The 22,570-nt window shown below is 39.2% G+C and overlaps 1 protein-coding gene across 1 annotated transcript in view; it reads right to left on the bottom strand.

The window, feature by feature from the left end:
* Positions 1–22,570, bottom strand: part of dab1a (DAB adaptor protein 1a) — a 350,415-nt gene that overhangs the window by 125,173 nt on the left and 202,672 nt on the right. The window contains exon 4 of the mRNA XM_063063449.1: positions 13,721–13,819. Coding sequence (XP_062919519.1) covers positions 13,721–13,819 — 99 coding nt within the window. The remainder of the gene's footprint in view (positions 1–13,720; positions 13,820–22,570) is intronic.

The raw sequence follows: 22,570 nt of genomic DNA on the forward strand, positions 1-22,570 counted from the left end.
CCTTGAGCAAGGCACTTAACCACACACATTGCTTTGCGACGACACCGGTGCCAAGCTGTACGGGTCCTAATGCCCTTCCCTTGGACAACATCAGTGGCGTGGAGAGGGGAGACTTGCTGCATGGGCAACTGCTGGTCTTCCATATAACCTTGCCCAGGCCTGTGCCCTGGAAACCTTTCAAGGCGCAAATCCATGGTCTCATGAGACTAATGGATGCCTATAATTATAATATTTTTTCAGGAGGATTTCAACATAATAATCAAGAATGAGAGACTGGAAGATTTTTCCATTTTTGAGTTTAAGGGCACACCTGCAGTCTTAATGTCTGCAGACTGCTTACAGGGACTGATTCTGGTCTGAACTCAATAGGCTCCTCCAGCACGTTGTGTGTGTTGCTTTAGATTTCCAGCATCTGTAGAATTGCTTTCTGATTCAGGTCTAGACTACTTACTACCAGAATGTGTAGCGCACTTAGAAACTGGGCCACACTTAGAAACCTGGGAGACTGCTGTTCCCATGAAGGCTATCCTATTTATTTATTTGTAGTTCTACAAGAGGTTTTGGTTAGAATTGTTAAAGATGATAAATGTTGTATATGTTTAAGAACTTACAACTTACTCCATTTCCTTTCTCTCTGCGTATTTGTTTCATTGAGAGTTGTAAATGAATGTTATGTTATGTCAATCCTACAATCTCATAAACTGCTTCCTTTAATTTCTTTCCAAATAGACCTTAAACATACAGGGACACAATTTTGCCTTCCAAAGCTTTATCATGTAAAACTAACTTCTAGTCATGTTAATAACACCAATACTAGTGCAATAACATCTCAATGACACAGCTTGAACCAAAGCATCACAGTTCTTTGCTTTTGGAAAAAGTAAGCTGATGAGATAGCAAAGTGGCACACATTGACAGATTGAAGTTTCATCTCTTTCTATACTCATCAGGAAAGACAGGAAAATGACTTAGCTTCATACTTGCTCTCTCTGTCAGGGTGGAGCTGTGTATGCTGGACTGGCATACAGTGGCGTGTAAAGATAAATCATGTGACTCATAAGCATTCAATTTCATGATTAAAATAAATGAGTGCAGGTGGCTGTGTGAAGCAGGATTAGAGGTTGTACTGCGGAAAGATATACACATCTGAATACACTTCTTCAATTCTAATTTCACTTCTACCTCATAATTCCATGACTCTTAATTTTTGATGCTGAAAAGAAGGAATGGTGCTTGGTTTTGTTTTCCTTTTTAGATAGATAGATAGATAGATAGATAGACAGACAGATAGGTATACTTTACTAATCCCGAGGGAAATTTGGTTTTGTTACAGCCGCACCAACCAAGAATAGAGTGTAAATATAGCAATACAAAAAACCCCAACAATCAAACACCAAAATGCAAACTATGCCAGATGGAAAATAAGTCCAGGACCAGTCTATTGGATCAGGGTGTCTGACCCTCCACGGGAGGAGCTGCACGTTGGATGGCCACAGGCAGGAACGACCTCCCGTGCCGCCAAGTGTTGTATCACGGTGGAATGTGGCCGAAGTCCAACAGTAAAAATCCCACAGTTCTGAGACAGGTTGCAAACCCATGTTCCATCTGCCCTTGTCTGGTTCTACCTACTCCTACCAAACTATGCCTCTGCCCTTCCCCCTCCCCTTCGACACCTGGCTCTATCTGCTTATGATTTTTTTTCTTTTCTATTTGTTTCCACTTATCAACTACCAGCCTTTGTCTTCACAGTCCTCCTTTCCCCTTCCCCGCCTGGGCACATCTGCCCAAAAATCCTCCCCATCTCATCTGGTTCGACCTACAACCGACTGGCCTTTGATCTTAGTGCTACCCATGCCACGTGCTAGTGAGGCTAGAATTAGAAAGGTTATACAGTTTAACACATGGCTAAGGAGGTGGTGCAGGAGGGGAGATTTCAGCTTTTTTGGATCATTGGGCTCTCTTCCTGGGAACGTGGGACCTGTACAGATGACACAGTTTGCAACTGAACTAGGGTGGGACTAATATCCCAGTGAGAAGATTGCCTGGTGCTGTTCCACTGTGGTTTAAGCTAGAACTGCAGCGGGTTGAGAACCAGGGTGCCAGCACAGTCACTTGCCATACAGGATGAAAAAGTAAATTGGCTTCAACATTGGCTTTGTGGGAGCAGCCAGACAGTGATAGTAGTTGGTTGCTTCTCTGGCTGGCGGCCTGTGACTAGTGGTGTGCTGAAGTGACTGGTGCTGGGTCCACTGTTACTTGTCATCTATACAGTGATCTGGATGATAATCTGGTAAAGTGGATCAGCAACTTTGCTGTTGACTTCAAGATCGAAGGAATTGTGGATGGAGAGGGAGACTATCAAAACTTGCAGTGGCATCTGGATCAGCTGGAAAAATGAGCTGAGACATGTCAGTTGGAATTTAATGCAGGCAGCTGTGAGGTGTTGCACAGTGGGAGGACAGACCAGGGTAGGACTCACACAGTAAACAGTGGAGCACTGAGGAGTGCAGTAGAATAGAGGGATGTGGGATTACAAATCCATAATCCCTTGAAAGTGGCATTACTGGTAGATATGGTCATAAAGAGAGCTTTTGGCACTTTGGCCTTCATGAATCAAAGTATTAACCACAGAAATTGGGTTGTTATGTTGAAGTTGTATAAACATTGGTGAAGCCTAATTTGGACGAAGTATTGTATGTAGTTTTGGTCACCCACCTACTGGAAAGATATCAATAAGATTGAAAGAGTGCAGAGAACATTTACAATAAAGGAATGAGCTGCCATTGGAAGTGGTGAATACAGGTTTGATTTCAACATTTAAGTCAAGTTTGGATAGGTACATGAATGGAAGGGGTATGGAGGACTATGGTCCAGGTGTGTGTTGATGCAACTAGACAGAATAACATTTTGGCACAGACTGAGGGGCCAAAGGGTCCCTTTCTGTGCTGTAGTGCTCTGTGCCTCTCTGACTTTACACTCTCAGTCTTGATGCAGGATCGTGACCTGAGACATCATGCATCCCTTTGCCTCCACAGATGTTGCTTGACCAGCTGAGTTGTTCCAGCGTTTCATGTTTCGCCCATGATTTTCCAGCCTTTGCCACCCCCTGTGTCTGTGTAGCGCCCTTGTCTCTGGTGTAACTCAGTCACTGCTGAACAATGGCGGGGTGGAGAAGACAGTGAAGGACGGGGGGAATTATTATTTGGGGGCATGGATGAAAATAGGGATTAAGAGAGTGTGAAGTAAATAAAATACAACTAATCAAAGTATGGTTTAGCCAGCAGGGGTGAACTAATTACTAAATACCATGATTTAAATATGCCTAGGGCTGCTAAGTAGGGACCCATGGGTTTAATGCTCAAGCTTTCCTGGAGTGATATTTATAGTGTCTGATGATAGCACAGGGTATAGTGGTTGAGGGAGCAGAACATCAGCACTTGTCCATGTGACTCAGGATTTAAGGAGAAGGCAGTGAACGCTATTGACGAAGGATGTCAGTGGCCACAGGGAAAAAGGACGCCCCATAGCTTTTACATCATGAAGAAGCTCGGAGAGATCAAAGTAACTGCCAGGTCGTAGCAGTTAATTCACCACTCTCGCCTTTCTGGATAAACAAGCATAAAGTAGTGAACAAAATTGTAATACTAGACAGAGTCAATATGGTCTAATAAAAAAGGTAATCACATTAAATAAGTTTTCAGAGATTTGTAACTACTAAGGTGGGCAAGTAGGAACAGTGGATGCAGTATATCTAGATTTTCTAAGGCACTTATTAAGGTGTCAAAGATTCATTTCGGGATCTATATTGTACACATTTCTCCGACATTAAATGTACCTTTGAAACCTTTGAAATAAACTAGCTGCTCATAACGTAAGAGTCAGTGTTGGCGGTAAAATATGAGCAGAGAGATAGTGTAGAAAGAAACTTTCATTTTGGCAGACTAGTGATGTACAAAATCCTCAGCTCGTCACAGTCTATATTAGTGGCTGGATAAACAGACAGAACATAATGCTTCTGTGTGTACCAAAGATAGGGACAGTGAGGAGATGTGAAGTGAAAATTTACAAAGAGAAGTAATGCAAGGATATTCATTTTGGTAGGAAGAGTGGCAAAAAGCTTGCTGAGCAGCTCCTTACAAAGTCTGCGGCAGCACGTACTCCCTTACATATGTGAGGTTTGAGGACCTCAAATATATATTGCAGACATTTATGGAACTCTGCACATGACAATGTTGCAGCCCAGAGAGCAATTAATTGCATGATACATTCTTGGAAGGCTTAACAGCCTTAAAGTCACAATCATTACTCATAACAAACACGGCATACACAGTGAAAAGTATAATACATGGGACCTAGATAGTCATTGTGCCTTTAATTTCAATACAAAGTGTCGAAGAACAGCATATGCCTGATTTTTATCACCAGCCCAGAGCCTAATAACCTATTAAAGAAATGCAAGGGCAAAGTAATGAATCTCACGCACAAGGCAACCTCCATGCTGATTCCACCTTACCACAGGGCTAGGTCACATATTAATTTGCTGTCTAAGACAAAGAATGAGGATCTTGTGTGGCCAAGTTTTAAAACAAGGCTGTTAATTTTGAGAAAGCAAATTAATTGTGAAGCTGACAGCAAGCCAGAAAGCATGCACATTGCAAAAAGCAGAAACAGATGCACAGTTTTTTTTCCCAGGCTGGAAATGTCAAATACTAGAGGACATACATTTATGTTGAGAGATAAAAAGTCTAAAAGAGATTAGTGACACCAAGTTTTTTTTACACAATATGCGTTCCTGGAGTGCATTGCTGGGGAGGTGGCAGAAACAAGTACAATAGCAACATTTAAAAGGCACTTAGACAGACATGGAGGGGTATACACTATGTACAGGCAGATGGGATTCGTTTAATTTAGCTTAAATCAGTATCATGGTTAGCATAGTTACCACAGGCCAGTAGGTTTGTTCAGGTGCTGCGGTGTTCTATGCTAGAATAAATCTGTTTTATAAATTCGTTATCAAGCAATCGTGCATCTTTATGTGGAGACATTATTTCAGCCATGAAACTATATTAAAACAGATTATCATGAAAAGTGAAGAAGAAAATCAATGGATCTATGTCTGATGTCAGTCAGACCCCAATACAATTTTATCCTTCGGCTGCAGCCTAGAAGCAAATTATTATCAGGATTTGACTGATATCGGACTCTGAATGTTGCCTTCCATGCTAATTGGCAAGTTTCAAAAAGACAGCATTTATTATGTCAGCTCAGGCTCATTACGGGAAATTAGGGAAATTGTGGGGGTAATGAAAGTCTTATCCTATTTTGAAACTGGTAGACCTGAACCACACTACATTTCTCAATTTAGCATTCTGACAGTGTGCAAACACTGGGTTTGAATTACAGCTAGTCAGGAACACAATGGGACAACATTGCAACATTGCAGTAGTGGTAAAGCTCTGGAATTCTCTCCCCTGGAGAGTTGTGGCAGGTACATCACTGAGGGCACTTAAAAAAAAGAGATAGATTTTTTTTGAAAGAAGGCAAATGGCAACCGGTACAGAATAGACCAGCCGTGGTCATATTGGCTAACAATGTTCGAGGGACTGAATGTGTATTTCTGCTTCTCTTATGTTCTTGTGAATACTGTCTGAAGAGGATAAGACATTTTGTCAGCAACTTGGAAAGGATTTAATGGGTGTAGAATGTGAGGAAGGCACATCTGACACTGAGCACTGGTTGTGGAAGAACCTGCAGTAAGGAAATGGAAATCAGCAGCAATTGTCCACGTTGTTGAAATGGGCAAAGGGGTAGCAAGAGCCAAAAGAATAGGAAGAGGCTAGTACAAGTTATTGCAAAGAGATAGTGATTACATTTTCAGATTGGTATTAACCATGTTAACTGGAAAATTTCAAGTGTCAAAGGATGCAAATAAATTCTCACAATATAAAACAGCAGCTCTATGAAAATGATCATTGTGTGCTGATAGTAGCACCACCATGTTCCTTTCCTATGCAACAACCTTTATTCACACAGATAATTTCTCGCCTCCTGAAGCTTAAAATTGCTGGTTTCCCATCATCAGGAAACTCGATGATAATGCTCTCGCTAACTTTATCCTCCAGCTACCGTACTCTGAGGTATCCATGCTCCTCCCAATTATCCCAGAATTAAATGGCTAACTTCAATTACCAAGGTCCTCAGGTTTGAAATTCCCTTCCTAAACTTCTATTTCCTCCTTTAAAGCACACTATATCTTTGACCATTGTTTTAGCCAATCCTAGGAGGCTGGGTGTTAATTTTTATTTGATGATTATTGAGTATTTTGCTACATTAAATGTGCTTTTTAAATATGTTGTTATCATTGAATTTGTTTCTAGTAAAATAGCAGTGTACAGAAAAAATGTACTCATTGGAATTCTATTAATTTCTGTGTATTTCAGCTCCTTCGTGCAATCTGCTTTTCACCTTATTCCAATTTATCCTAAATGTTTATAGGATTTTGTGGTTTGCAGAGTCTAATTAATTAAGTTTGGTTTTGGCTAATATACTGTAAATTCCTTAAGAATTAATCTTTCTGCCATTCATCTTTAAGTATTGGTTGAAAATCCAATTATTTTATAATATCCTAGTGCCAAGTTAGGCTAAATTGCAGGCAATTAAACAGTGAATGTTAGTAATTGGGCTGAGATTACTCCAACTTGTTCCATAAAGGACCAATGGAAATTTTTACATCAGTTTTAAATGTATCTAAGTCGACACTCTACAAGTGAGAGAGCAGTGCTCCAAATCAATATGCAGCAATATAATCTACCCAATCTGATATTAGTAAGTAGATGGAAGGCCAGTGATTTGTAATATAATAAAGCAAATAATATTTCATTAACAGTACATGAAATCCCCTATGATTTCAGGATAATACAGAGTAATAAGATAAGTATTAAATGAAATTAGAAGTCAAGGTGAAATAAAATAACATATTATGTTCAGACTTACAGAGATAGCCAATTTGATGAAATGATAATTCAATTTTCTATGCTTCCGTGGGACTCATGCTTAGAAATGGAATCACACATGGTGGATTTTACAGACAACTGAAAAGCAAATTAACGCTGAATACCAAGTGTTTGAAATTTTGAGGGCCGAATTTCTCCAACGGGATACACCTGTTGTGAATTATTCCTGCAACCCCCAAATTAAAAAGTACTGAACCCCAAATTAAAAAGTACTGAATGACTCAGTTCCCCATGCAAAGATCCTTTTAAGGTTTTTCAAGGAAAATTGATTGAAGTTGCTCAGGGAATGCCTATCATTGGATAATTGTAAATTCTACCATTCCGGTGCCCCCTCGACCTCCTGAGGTCCGCATGGGAAGATGAGGAATGGGCAGAATATTTTTAACGTTAAATCTTGATCTAAATGAATGCATTGGGACAACAACCAAAATGGCCACTGTTCTAGTTACTGCCTCTTTCTTGGCACAGTTTAGATGCACTGTACTTTCTAGGCAATGGTCTTGGTGGACTGTTGCATCCGTTAGTCCGTTAGAACAAGTGTATCTTGTGCACTGTGACAACGTTAAATATGATTGGCTTCAGATAAATTTCTCTTTGAAAGCAACTTTCTGTATTACCAAATGATTGACATAAATGTCCGAAAGTCACATCCAAGAGCAATAAAATCATAATTACTATCAACCAAGGATATCATAACGTCTTCAAAATGTGTTTAAAATACACTTTACTTTGTAACATAACAGCCAACAAAGGATGTCAAATAATTTATTAACTTTGTTGCTAGGACTGCAGTTATCAAACTATTGATCATAGTTAGAGGCTTAGCTACAAGTTTGTAGGAATACTCTCGTAGCATTTGGCTATAGGCACGGTACTTTGGGTACTTAATTTAGCAGTACTATAACCCTTAACTGCAGTAAGTAGTGTTGTTTCAATAACATACTTAATAAATAGCTAACATCATTTGCTTTGGCATCTGATACCACTTTATGACCGCGATACGTGAGGAAATACAACAGTAATGCATACAGTTCCTCAAATCACTTGGGTTTACTTTATAACCATAATAATAATTTATTGTGGGTTAGACAATGGACCTTTTAAATGTTCAGGTGCTTTCTCTGGCTCCTTTCTCCTTCATAAAGTAGTTGCTGTGGCAACTTCACCCAAAGCAAGCAATCAGTGGAAACAGCATGAGGGCTGTCCTACTTTTGAACAGTTAGCTGCGTCCCACTGGCAGTGAGCTCATTCCTTTCTCTATGACACAGATAAATTTAGAACTGAGATGAGTCTAAAATTGTCTCTGGAACTGTGAAGCATTTGTCTGGTCAATGATGCTTGTTGAATTGCAATGCAACTCCTTAAATAGGTTACCTATATACAACTTACTAGATGAAAAGGGAAGCCTTGATTTAAGTAAATTCTATTGTTATGTGCAAAGACTTATTCAACACAGAGTAACTAAGATAATACGACCATCTAACTGAACACCTGTTCAATTATGATTTTACTGTAGTTAATAGTAATTTTATATACTTCATTTATAAAGATTCTCAAAAGTTGTTAATTTTTAAATATTATTTTATTCTCAAAAAGTACAAAAGAATGGAGAACAATGGCAAAAATAGGGACGAATGAACAAAATGAATGTTCAGCTTTTAGCTAAAAAACAAAGAAAGAGGATAGGTGGAGGGGCAGGTAGTTTTGAAGAAGTAGAGAATCTACAGAAGGACCTAGACAGATTAGGAGAATGGGCAAAGAAATGCAGATGGAATACAACATTGGGAAGTGTATGGTCGTGCACTTTGGTAAAAGAAATGAAAGGGTATTTTCTAAATGGAGAGAAAATACAATAATAAAAACTGAGGTGCAAAGGGACTTTGGGAGTGCTAGTGCAGCATTTCGTAAAGGTTAATTTGCAGGCTGTGGTGAGGAAGGCAAAAGTAATGTTAGCATTCATTTCAAGAGGACTAGAATATAAAACAAGGACGTAATGTTAAGGCTTTATAAAGCATTGGTGAGGCCTCACTTAGAGCAGTTTTGGGTCCCTTATCTTAGCATGGATGTGCTGAAACTGGAGAGGATTCAAAGAAGGTTCACAAAAATGATTCGAGGTTTGAATGGCTTGTCATATGAAGTGCATTTGATGGCTCTGGGCCTGTATTCACTGGAATTCAGAAGAATGAGGGGTGACCTCATTGAAACCTATCAAATGGTGAAAGGCCTTGATAGAGTGGATGGGGTGAGGATGTTTTCTATGGTGAGAGAGTCTAAGACCAGAGGACACAGCCTCAGAATTTTAGAATGGAGATGAGGAGGAATTTTTTTAGCTGGAGAGAGTGGTGAATCTGTGGAATTCATTACATCAGGCAGCTGTGGAGACCAAGTCTTTATGTATATTTAAAGCAGGGATTGATAGATTCTTGATTGGTCAGGGTATGAAGGGATACAGGGAGAAGGCAAGAGATTGGGGCTGAGAGGGAAAATGGATCAACCATGATAAAATGATGGAGCAGACTTGACAGGCCAAATGGCCTAATTCTGCTTCAATATCTTATGGTCATATAGTCTTTGGTTAAATGCTTGGTGTTTTAGGCCCAGATTTATCAACGGTACACACAAAATGGCAGAGTGAAGCTTAAGTAAAGGACAATTCATATAAAGTAGTAGAATAACTTTAGGGAACTGAAAAGCTCCATTTTCCATTTCTTATTTATTTTACATCAATTCGTAAAGCCTGTTCGAGCTTCCTAGCCAGCAGTTCCTCACATTCATGGGAGGAAAATGGAAGGTCATGGGAATTTTGTAAGCAGAAGAACTGAGTTTAGTTACCTATTTGATTACTCATTTAATTGGTTTGGCACGATGTTGTGGGTCGAAGGGCCTGATCCTGTGATGTACTGTTCTATTTTCTATGTTCATAAACATTATCATGCACATTCTATTTTATCTCAGGTTTCATAATCTGAGTGGAAAACACAGTCCATTTCTTCAACTAGTTTATTGTGTGCAGTCAATTGTTGAGATCACTTTAAAAGAGTATTTTCAAAGATGTATGTCTATTACGTTGTCCATTAGGCATTGAACACTGTGGTTGTGCGTGCATGCACGCATCTAAAGAAGAAACACAATCTCAACAGAGTGTGTATGCCATTCTTAAGATAAAATCTGGAGAAAATAACTTACTCATCTACCCAACTACAATTTATGATCTACATCAATATAAGCAAGCCAAAATGGTTCAACTCTAATGTTATGGAACTCCAAATAAATCTCTTGCATGAACTTTTCTTCTCAAACAGGAAAAGAAGAATGATTTTGAACTATAACAAACTGATTTTGGTAGTTTGATTGTTCCAATCAAATTATAATTTTAAATAAATACAGTTTTATAAATATAGTTTAATTCTATTTTGGAAATACACCTCTCAAGATGTAATTTCTTTGGATGTATTGTAAGAAAAACAATGACCAAAAAACTGATGATGACAACTAACTTACTAGTGCATCATGCAGCAGTCAGCCTCAGGGAGATTAACTAACTCAATATTGTTCCATGCATTACTGGGGATTATATCGATCTTTTAACTACTAGGGATTACTTAAAATATCCTGAATGCCAATTTTTATTGTGTTTCACTTTTTGGAAATTGGTGTATGCCAAAAGAAGTATGGTTACAAGTTGAATATTTATACACACAGAACACTGTATGTGCCCCTTGGCACACGATGTTGTACCGACCTCTTAAAATACTCTTACACCAGTCTAATGTTCTCTCCCACAAAGCCTTCCATTTTTCTTTCACTTATATGACTATCTAAGAGTCTCTTAAATATCCCTAACGTATCTGCCCCCATCACCACCTCTGGCAGCGCGTTCCATGCACACACCACTCTCTGTGTAAAAAAAAATTCTACCTCTGACAATCCCTTTATACTTTCTTCCAATCATCTTAAAATGATGCCCTCCTACATTAACCATTTCTGCTCTGGGAAAAAGTCTCTGGCTGCCCACTCTACCAATGCCTCTTTATCGTCTTATATACCTCCATCAAGTCATACTCTTGAAGTAAAATGTAAGCAGAGCACAAAGCACATAATTTGGTTAGTAAACTATTGAAGTGTGACATCTTTTAAAAAAGGTGACAGTTGTCTTTTAAGTCCTGCTATTTATTTCTAAAATTGCTTCATGTGTTCCTTTGGTACAGTTATCTACACTACAGCACTTGTGAGAGAACAATAGACTTTTCATTTCACATATTGTAGGTAGCAGACTACATTTTGTGAGGGTGTATAAGACCTATCTCTAGGAGGTGGTCTTGCTCCACTTCAGCTTTATGTGGGCATCAGCATCAAACCAATAAGTGAATGAATATCATTCTTTACTTTCCAGTAGTAATGAATGTTGGCAATCTACCCATTAACTCTACGCTAATGGTATAAATTTATTGATCTCAGAATGTGCATATGGCTTTCATGCATAAAGCCTTCTCTAAATGGCAAAACAAACAATATTACCCAGCACTCAGACTACACTGTTGACAGCTTCGGGAAATATGTGTTATTGCCTTTAACTTTCAACCCTTTTAAAATCCGAAACTCCAGACATTCATCTCTCAATAATAAATTCTATGTCATATCAAAAACTGAATAAAAGCAATGGCACAGCGGCTGTGGATTGCCTCTTTTTAGATTGAGTCATTACCTCAGCATCTAGTGCCCATAACTTTAATCTGCTGTCCCATTCCCACTCTAACCTGTCTATGCTTGGCCTTTAATAGAACTCAGTGGAAGTCTGAGGGATGGCACTTTATTTTCAGACTTAGTGCATTATAAATTCACAAATTATGTTCAATATTTTCCAGCTACCATTATTTGTATCAGTCTCAATGTCTTACTCTGGTAATTTTAGCTAACAATACTGTGTCCATTTGCAGCTTTTTCAGACTGATGTTTTGTTCCCTTGTTTGTCCTATCCTCTTTTGCCATGCACTAACAAGCTTTTGGTCATCAAATCTTCCCTGACGCCCAACCTAACAGCTTCACTCCGTGTACACTTCTGATGTGTGACCAGATCAGCTCTAACTCCATCTATAAGTTCACAGATGTCACAACCATACCGGGCTAAATCTTAAATACTGAGAAGAGTGAGTACAGGAAGGAGAATGAGAGCCTAGCGGCATGATGTCAAGACCACAATCTTTCCCTCAATGTCAAGGAAACAAATGAACTAGTCATTAACTTCAGGAAGCAAGGCAGACTACATGCTCCTTGATTATCTGCGGTTCTGATGTGGAGTTGATTGAGAGTTTCAACTTTCTAGGTGTAAATAACACCAATAACTTTTTTAAGTTCAACCATGAAACACCATGACCAAGAAGGCATGTTGACATCTCTACCTCCCCAGAAACCCAAGGAAAGATGGCATGTCCCTACTGACCCTCACCAATTTTTATCGATGCACCTGATTCTGTTAGTATCAGTCATAATTTGGATGTGGCAACTGCTCTTCTCAATCCACAAGAAACTACAAAGAGTTGCAGATACAGCTCAGTCCACCATGAAAACCAGCCTCTCCTCCATTGACTGTGCCTACGTTACCCATTGCCATGGAGAAGCTGCCAATATAATCACTGATCCCTCCTACCGGGTCATATTTTCTTCTCTTCACTCTTATTGGGAAAAAGATACAAAAGCTTGAAAACACACAGCACCAGTCTTAAGAACAACTTCTACCCCACTGTGAAATTTCTCAGCTTACCTTCTTGTGACACTTACACCCTGTACCTGTAACATTATAGTCTGCATCTATTATTGCTTTTCCCTTTGTACAACTTTAATGTACTTGTACTTTGGAATAAACTGCATATGGATGGCATGCAAAACAAAGTTTTTAACTGTATCTTGGCACATATGACGATAATAAACCTACTATCGATTATCAACCATCTCTTTTATTTTATCCATCCCTACATTAATTCTTCAGTACCTTAAAATATGTTTAGATCTAATATTTCATTTTCTGAAAAACTTCAGACTGAAACATTAACTCTCTCTTTCCACAGAAGCTGCCTGACCTGCTGAATATTTCTAGCATTTTCTGTTTGAATTGTGCTCTTTTTTTTTAGAATAATATCACTGAGGAATAAAAGACCAGGCAATTCTGGAAACACATAGCAGTCATGCATAATATATGGTAAAAATAAACTTTTAATATTTCAGTCTGGGACACTTCAGCAGAATTGGAAAAGAGGGAAAGCAAAGCTACACACACAAAATGCTAGAGGAACTCAGTAAGTCAGGCAGCACCTATGGAAAAGAGTACAGTTAACGTTTCGGGCTGTGACCCTTCAGCAGGACTGCCGAAGGTACTCTTTTTCATAGATGCTGCCTGGCCTGCTGAGTTCCTCCAGAATTTTGTGTGTGTTGCTTGGATTTCCAGCATCTGCAGATTTTCCCTTGTTTGTCAAGAGAGAAAGGAAGTTGGTTTTCAATACCAAAGAAGGTGGGGTATAGAGGAGTAGAGAAAAGGCAATATTGTGGATAAGGTGAGACCAGATGTCAATTAAGTGGACATCCCTGGAAGAGAAGTTGCAGTGAATTCAACAATGATTTTCATGAGCTCCACGTCACTCATGCTAACCTCCCAAATTATTGAGGACTCCAAGCTAGAAATATTTTAAAGTCAGACCATGCTTGAAACTTACACCTGTCTTTTCATCAAAAATTTTGATGCCTCCAAATGAAATGGTCAGAAAGATTCTTTGTTTGTGTTCTCCTTTTGAACGTGCTGCAGCTGCAATTCCCTATAGGGGGGTAAACAACAACAAAATAAGTGTCAATGAGAAACAGCAAAGTTCAGTCAAGCAGCTCTTTGGTTTACATCCTACCAAGCACAAAACAGCAGAAATGCAACAGCATTCTGTAATTATTTCCCGTGTAGTGCAAATGACTCTTGTATTCCTTGGCCCAATTATACTGCAGTTTTTGTGATGAAATGGCACCGTTTTCATTTCATGTCAGAAGAAACCCTGGGGAAAGAAGTAGCTGTGCATCACATTTTGGCAAACTGCAAATGTCGGTCAGCTCAGTTCCAGGAGATTAAAAGTAAAATCTTTACAATATATAAATTGGTTACTTTTGATCTCGAGTAATAAATTGTAATGTTGAATTGAAAGCTAGGCATGGTAAAGTGCTAAATAATTGTATTTTATTCTTGTTCTCAACATTGAAACCAAGAATAAAATACATTTACTTAGCACTTTACCATATCCTTCAGAATAACACAGAGTATTCCACAGGGGCTTACTTTGAAGTGCACTAAATATTACATTGCCAATCCACGACAATGAGGTGAACAAAATGCCACATGGAAAAAAAATAATCTGTTTCATTAAAAATTGTGGAGAGAAGAAAGTGGTTAGAGCAAATAAGTAATGCCTTGAATTAAGTAATGAAACTTAAACCAAGTCCCCACCTATTTATTATTATGTACAGTTTATCAAACAGAAGCAGCAGCAGGCCATTTGGCCCCTCATGTGTGATCTTTTATTCAATAAAATCACAGCTGATCCTTTCCTTCAGCTCCATATTCCTGGAACAACCTCAAATCATTGATTCACTTAAATGCTTAAAACTCCACCAGTTTCTGTCTTGAATACTGAGCATCCACCACCCTCTTGGGTGGAGAATTCTGTAGATTCACCCTCTGGGTGTAAAAGATTTCCATCATGAGTGGCTGACCCCTTAACTGTGTAAACACTGGCTATGAAAAGGAGCATCAGCCCATCATCGACATTATTACGCCATTTAAGATTGTTATGCATTTCAATGAAAGCTGCTGTCATCAGCCAGGAGATACAGAAGCTTGAAGTCCCATGCCATCAGGTTCAGAAACAGCTCCCTTCCTACAACACTACCATGGACTTGTCTTTGACTGTATCTTTGTTCTTTTGCACTACAGTCTTGTTTTTGTACATTCCCTTGCATGGTACAATTTTATGTATAGTTTATATACATAGAATTTATATTCTGTGTGGTCTGAACCTATGTTCCTGTGATGCTACTGCTAGCAAGTTTTACATTGTACTATTCCTCACCATGCTGGTACACGTGACAATAAACTTGACTTGACTTGAGTTATCCTCTCACTCTTCTAAGCACATGAGTGTATAGGTGTAGGCTATTTAAACACAGTTTATACAACATTTCTACCTTTGAAGGCATCAGTCTTGTGAATTTTCACTGCACTTCCTCAATTCCAAGTCAACACTTACCTGGTTAGGGAATCCAGATCTGTGTACTTTATTTTGGACAGAGTGTTGCTGGGTCTTACATATTGGAATAAAAGATTTCTTTTCTTGCACTCAATAAAGTCCAGTATACTATTTGTCTTTCAAACTTTGGTGATTCATGAATAAGGTCACCTAGGGCCCTCAAATCTCTAACAATTTAAAATATATTTTGCTTTTCTATTTCTTTTTTCCAGAAGGGGATGCCCTTAATTTTTTTCCCACATTATGTTCTCTTTGACACATCCTCACCCATTTACTCAATCTTTCTGCATCCTCCTCAAGATCTACATTGCCACATTCCTATATATGATCAGCAAACTTGAGTGTATTATACTTAGTCCCCTGTTTCAAATGATTAATGTAGATTTTGTACAGCTATGTCTCCAACATCAGTCTCTCCAGCACCCTCTATTCAGCACTTCCTAACCTGAAAATTACACAATTATGTCGAGATTTTGTTTTCTGTAAACAATCTGAACACACATTTGGGGTACCGTGTACAGTTTTGGTCACTTTGGTATAGGAAAGACATTGTAAAAACTGGAGAGGGTGCAGAGAAGATTTACGATGATCATGCTTGGACTAGAGGGCCTGAGTTATAGGGAGGGATAGACCATGGGGTGATAAGGTAGCACAGTGGTTAGCACAGTCGCTTGACAGCGCTAGCTGTTAGAATGAGGTACAATGCTGGTGCAGTGCTGTCTGTAAGGAGCTTGTATGTTCTCTCCGTGAGCACATGGGTATTTTTCTGAATGTGCTCCAGTTCCCTCCCACATTCCAAAGATGTACATCCAGGATTAGTGAGTTGTGGGCATACTATGTTGGCACCGGAAGCATGGTGACATTTATAGGCTGCCCAGCACAATCCTCACTGTCTTGATATGACATATTTCACTTTATGTTTTGATCCTTATCTTATCTTTATGCTGGAGCTTCATCCCCTGGAGTACAAAAGAATAAAGTTTATAGAAGTTGATAATTTCATGCGGAATTTGGAAAAGGTGGATGGTCATAGTATTTTCCCCAAGGTTGGAGATTCCAAAACAAGAGGGGACAGATACAAGGTAGAGAGAAGAGATTTGAAAGAGACCTGAGAGGTCACTTCTTTACACAGAGAATAGTGAGTACCCAGAAGGAGCTGTCAGAGGAAGTGGTTGAGGTGGGTAGAATTTCAGCAGTTAAGAGGCATTTGGATAGGTATGGAGGCTTATGGACTGAATGCAGATGAGTGGACTAGCAGGGAGGATGCTGTAATCAGCATAGACCTATTGGGCTGGTGTCTGCTTCAGTCCTATATTATTTTATGATTCTACTCTGCAATTCATGCCAATATATTACTGCTAATGTGGTGTGCTTTAACTTTGCTTAATAATCTCTTGTATGGCACCTTATCAAAGGCCTACTGAAAGTTCAAATTCAACACATCAATTGATTCGCCTCGAACTAGACCGCTAATTACAACCTCAAGAAACTGGAACAGATTTGTTAAATGTGGATTCCCTTTCATAAATCCACGCTGACTCTGCCCAGTCCTAATTATTATTTTATAAACATTACAGATCTTACTGCCTCAAATCCGCACGGAAGCATCAGCCTTTCATTATGTGCTTGGGTCATTGAGGGACATTTCCACTGTCATTTGTTTAGATCCCATTTCAACTGTCTACAGCTGTGGCAAGGAACCTCAGCGATCAGCAAGTTAATATGTCAGAAAAATATAGTGATACACATACTGGAGAAAAATAAAGGTGCTACTGAATAATGTATCCATCAGCCAAAAGAAACATGTGTTTTGTTAACAATAATGCTAACACAGATCTCTTAGCTCCTTTGCCTCCTGTTCTTGCTGTATTATTTCATTTGATGATGGATTTTTTACTTATGGGAAAGAAGAAAATAACCACTGATTGGAGTCAAATGTACTAGGAATAATTCTCTGAACACCAACAGCCAATTCCCTTTTGACTTGGGTCATGTCCCCAATAAAAAAGTCAGTGATATGATCTGTTTTCGTAAATCATGCCACATCTGTTCAGACGGTTCATGGTATCCTGTGTGATAGGACAGAAAGGATCACCTGGACACAATGTAACTGGATAAAATGATTTAACCACTGTTTTTCATTAAAATGAATGAGGATAATCAATAGATTGATAAACAGATAGCGGGGCCCAGTCAGTATGACATAATAAAATGATCTTTCTGTTAAAAGCTTAGAATCACATCAGTGTAAGAAGGCTGTGAATGAAGGAAGTAGAGAAGAATGATAGTTGTCTCAAATAACTGCACCATACACAGCATAGGTTCCATGCCAATCTATCCTGTGTAATTCTGGTGCAGTAAACATGTTGAATGAAACCAGGAATAATTACAGCTTATAATGTTAGTCATATTTCTATTTTATTGGCCAGTGATAGGCACTAGGACTATAAGAACCAATTAATTTCCTCTGCCACCATAAAAACAAAGAAGCAGAATTAGACAAGTCTGCTCCACTATTCAATCGTGGCTGATTTCTCTACTCTCTCAACCCCATTCTTTTGCTTTCTTCCCATAACTTTTGGCACTCTAACTAATCAAGAGCCTACTAACCTCCACATTAAATACACACAATGACTTTTCCTCCACAGCCTTCTGTGGCAATGAATTCCACAGCTTCATCATCCTCTGGCAAAATAAATTTCTCCTCATCACAGTTCTAAAGGAATATTCTTCTATTCTGAGGCAGTTTTATATGGACCTAGACTCTCTCACTTTCCATGTCTACTCTATCTTGGCTTTTTAGTATTTGGTAGGTTTCAATGAAATCCCCTTTATTCTTCTAAACCTCAGTGTATACAGGCCCAGAGCCATCAAACACTTTTCTTATATTAACCCTTTCATTCCTGGGATCTTTCTCTTTCGTGTGAACCTCCTTGGACCTTCTCCAGTGCTAGCACATACTTCCTTAGATACAGGGCACAAAACTGCTCACAATACCCAAATATGGTCCGACCAATGTCTTATAAAGCCTCAGAATCTGTTAAGAAGATGTCATGGATGTAGGGCAAATATTGGTGAATAAAAGACTTTGTCTGCTTATCACCCATGCACCTATTATACTTTCTTGAGGAAAACACCTTTGAGATCATTAAGATTGGTGGAACACCTTTGAGATTAGTCTCAAGCACATGTCAAGTGTAATAGGTAACAGGGTCTGAAATCTAAAGAAGAACCAAGGAAAACTGAAAAGAAATAAGTAATATTCTACCATTACCACAGCCTACACAGAGCTGGGTGCAGTCAGTGGTCTAGTCACAAACTGCACCCAGAGTTTCAAATTGCTTTTTTCCACTCAAGATTCTGATCAATCTCATTTGTAGATCACTATCAAACAATATGATCTTGCAGCAATTTTGGAACTAAATGATAGCTTGTGTATTATTTTAAGATTTAAAAGAATTGCCTGGAGCTGTTAGCATTCTTGATGAAAATTAGGGTGGATAAGGCCCAGGGCCTGACAGTGTCCCCTTGGTCCTTGGGGGAGACTAGTTCAGAGACTGCAGGGGCTCTGGCAGAGGTTTTTAAGACAACCTTAACCACAGGTCAGCTGCTGGAGGACTGGTGGTTCGCTAACGTTGTTCCAAGAAAAACTCTATGAATAAGCTGAGAATCTATACTCTGGTGAACCTGACATCAGTAGTGGGTGGATAATTGGAAGATATTCTAAGGGAAAGGATATATAACTACTTGGATAGACAGGACTACTGGGATAAACCCTGATGAGGGATAGTCAAGATGGCTTTGTGTGTGGTAGATCATGGCTAATCAATCTTATAGAGTTTTCTGAGGAGGTACCAGAAAAATTTATGAAGGAAAGGCAGTGGATGTTGTCTACATAGTCTTTGACAAGATATCCCATGGGAGGTTGGTCAAGAAGGCTCAGTCATTTGCCATTCAGGATGAAGTGGTAAACTAAATTCAACACTGGCTTAGTGGGAAAACCAGATGGTGGTAATTGATGGTTGCCTCTCTGACTAGAGCCCTGTGACCACTGGAGTGCCGTAGGGACTGGTGCTAGGTCTATTGTTGTTTGTCATCTATATCAGTGATTTGGAAGATAATGTGGTAAACTGGATCAGCAAAGGTTTAGATCACACTAAAACAGGGAGTGTGAGGGCAGTGAGGAAGACTAAGAAAGCCTGCAGTGGTACTGGACCAGCTGGAAAAATGGGCTGAAAAATAGCAAAAGGAATTTAATGAGGACAAGTGTGAGGTGTTGAACTTTGGGAGGATAAACCAAGGTAGGACTTTCACAGTGAACGGTAGGGCAGTAGAACAAAGGGAGCTGGGAATTCAGATCCATCATGATTCTTTGAAAGTGACATTACAGGAAGATAAGGTCATAAAGAGAATTTTGCCACATTGCCTTCATAAATCACAGTATTGAGTACAGGAGTTGGGATGTTATGTTGAAGTTGTATAAGATGTTGGTGAGGCCTAATTGGGAGGACTGTGTGCAGTTCTGCTCAGCCACCTACAGGAAAAATATCAATAAGATTGAAAAAGTTTGGAAAAAAGTTATAAGGATGTGCCCAGGTCTTGAGGGCCAGAGTAACAAAGAAAGTTTGAATAGGTTAGGTCTGAAGTGTCAGAGAATGAGAGGGGGAATTTGATAGAGGTATACAAAATCATGAAGAGTAGAGATAGGGTAAATGTAAGCCAGCTTTTCCATTGAGGTTAGGGACACTAGAACTAGAGGTCATAGGTTAAAGGGGAAAGGTGAAATATTTAAAGGGAATCTGTGGGGAAATTTCTTTGAGCTAACAGTGAAAGTGGTGGATGTGTGATGTGTCAGATTTAATTTCAAACTGAAATAACTTTATATAGCTATGCAAAGCCACTTGCTGCTTTCCTTAGTGCATGTTAATTAGTTTCTAAAAGGCCTACACACAATTGCAATTAGAAGGAACTCTGGTGATTAATCCGATCATGGCCAGTTTTGTGAATGGGGTGGAATGCAACAATTTTCTCATGCTTGGGCATTGTTCCTTTGTGGCCATCCACTCACCAATTTAAAATACATAATTACAACTTTGACACTAACATCTTTTAAAATAATATTCCATTTCTAAAAAAAATCAGATAGGAAATAGAATTCATGTTGGAATTTAAACCTTGACAAGAAAAAGCATAATTAAATTCTTGATTTTATTAGGAAACTGGCTTTGTCACATTTATACAGTTAAAGTGGCTTTTACTGGAATCAGACGTGATATCAATCTACACTGTTTGACATTTTAATTCAATTTGTTTCAGCAAACTAATACAGATACTATTTATCTGTGTTACCCTGACAATTCAAATAAACAACCACCTCATTTTTGTCTTTGAACCATGCAGAGTGTATAGGTTGCTGCCAATTGCCCAGAGGTCTCAGAAAGATCTTGCACTTTATTTCTTCCCATGTGCACAGTACTTGAAGAATGTAGACATTTTACCAAAATGAATACAACAAAGCAGCCTCATTTAAAAGGCCGTTCCTTCATGCAATCATTAGAGGAATGGCTGCAAGGAATTACTTTTCATTCTCCCTGTAAAAAAAGATGTGAAATATTGGCTTATGTTATAAAAATAATTAAAAATCAGGTAGAGGAATAATGAGATTCAATCTCTCTGGAGATAGAAGTCTGTTTCCAAGAAAATTTAATATTGACAGCATGCTTAGACGGCAATTCACTGCCATACAAATTGTTAGGCTACAACACCCAGGATCACCATATGCTGATTCACCAGTTGCAGCGATGCTAACAGGTGACAAGCACATGCCTCGGGGTGTGAAGGCAAATGGCATGGAGGTCTTTGTATTTATGGTGAGGAGATCTTGTCTGCCTCTTAGAAAGTGCTCCGTGAGATTTCCAACCTGTGGGAGAGAACATTGAGTTGTGCAGAATGAAGGGAAACAGTACAGTACAATTCAATATTGCCTGAGGCAGTTAATTTAATTTGATTAGAAACATGGAGACTTCTTGATTGGGATTGGCCCCTGAATCTTCTGACTTGAAGATGGAGGTTGAACCAACAATCAATCATGAGTTGGTTCCATGACATCAGTGGTGTGTAGCTCAGGGCCATAAATCTTCTGAATCATTGACAGGCTAAATCCAGTTTAAATCACAACTTTGGGTGTGGTCTGTGTGGAGTTTGCATATTTTACAGGTGTTCTTTTTCTCGAGTTTTGCTCCACATCACAAAGGCATGTGGATTGGAAGTTACATTGGCCAGCTTAAATTTCCTTTGATGTGTAGGTGAACAGTGGAATCTGAGGGAAGTTGATGAGAAAGTGGGGAGAATAAAAAAGGAAAAATGGATTAATATAGGATTAGTGTAACTATGTGGTTGATGGCTGACATGGACTCGACAGGCTGAAGGGCCTGTTTCCTTGCTATCTCTCTTTATGACTGTGCAAGTGATCATCGATGACCAGGAGCAAATGGACAGCTCACCAAGAAAGGTGCCACAGGGAGAGTTAGAGCGATTGGAAATGGACTGCAGAATGTGAAGTGTCACCAGGTGAGGAACAGTGCACCAGGACAGGTGAAGTGTGAACAAGCTGAGGAAGCAGAGTGAAACAAGAGCCCACCACATAGGGTGAAGAGGAGAGACAGCACAATGGCTGAGGACTGTTCAGGGTGAACCTGGAGTGACGAGGGAACTCATCAAGAAAAGCACTGCAGGACCCAGCCTCACGGTGAAGCAGGGGGAGTGGGGTGACTGAAAATATGAAGGGGGTGCAGACAGGTGAAGCACAACTGAGATGGGTAAATAGGATTAGTGTGACTAGGTAGAAAGGCCCGTTTCTGTGCTGTACGTCACTATGACTCACTCAAAGTGGCAGGTATTGAAGAGTGCCTTGGAGGAGAGGTTCATTAGGGGTTCAGTGCTTGGGGACTTGCTAGCTGAAACATGCAACTGATGACTGATAATTATTGGGTAAAGCATGGAAGATCAAGGAGGGATCTGAAAACAAATGGAGTCAATGAATTACTGGATTGGAACAATGAAAGCATGGGCTGAAGGGTGACCAAGTCTCTGTTCATGATTAGATAACAACTGGACATGCAGAGTAAAGCTAGTTGTCATCTGTTTCCATATTATTCACAAAGAACCACCCTGAAAAGACAGAGGAGCCTATTGCTACTGGCGGTGCCTTTTTTTTTAACACTTCTTTACCAAAAGCCAGGATTTCATTAGAATTACACATAATTTTACAGAATCTTATTT

The sequence above is a fragment of the Mobula hypostoma genome, chromosome 12 (assembly GCF_963921235.1).
Source record: "Mobula hypostoma chromosome 12, sMobHyp1.1, whole genome shotgun sequence".
Taxonomy (NCBI): Eukaryota; Metazoa; Chordata; class Chondrichthyes; order Myliobatiformes; family Myliobatidae; genus Mobula; species Mobula hypostoma.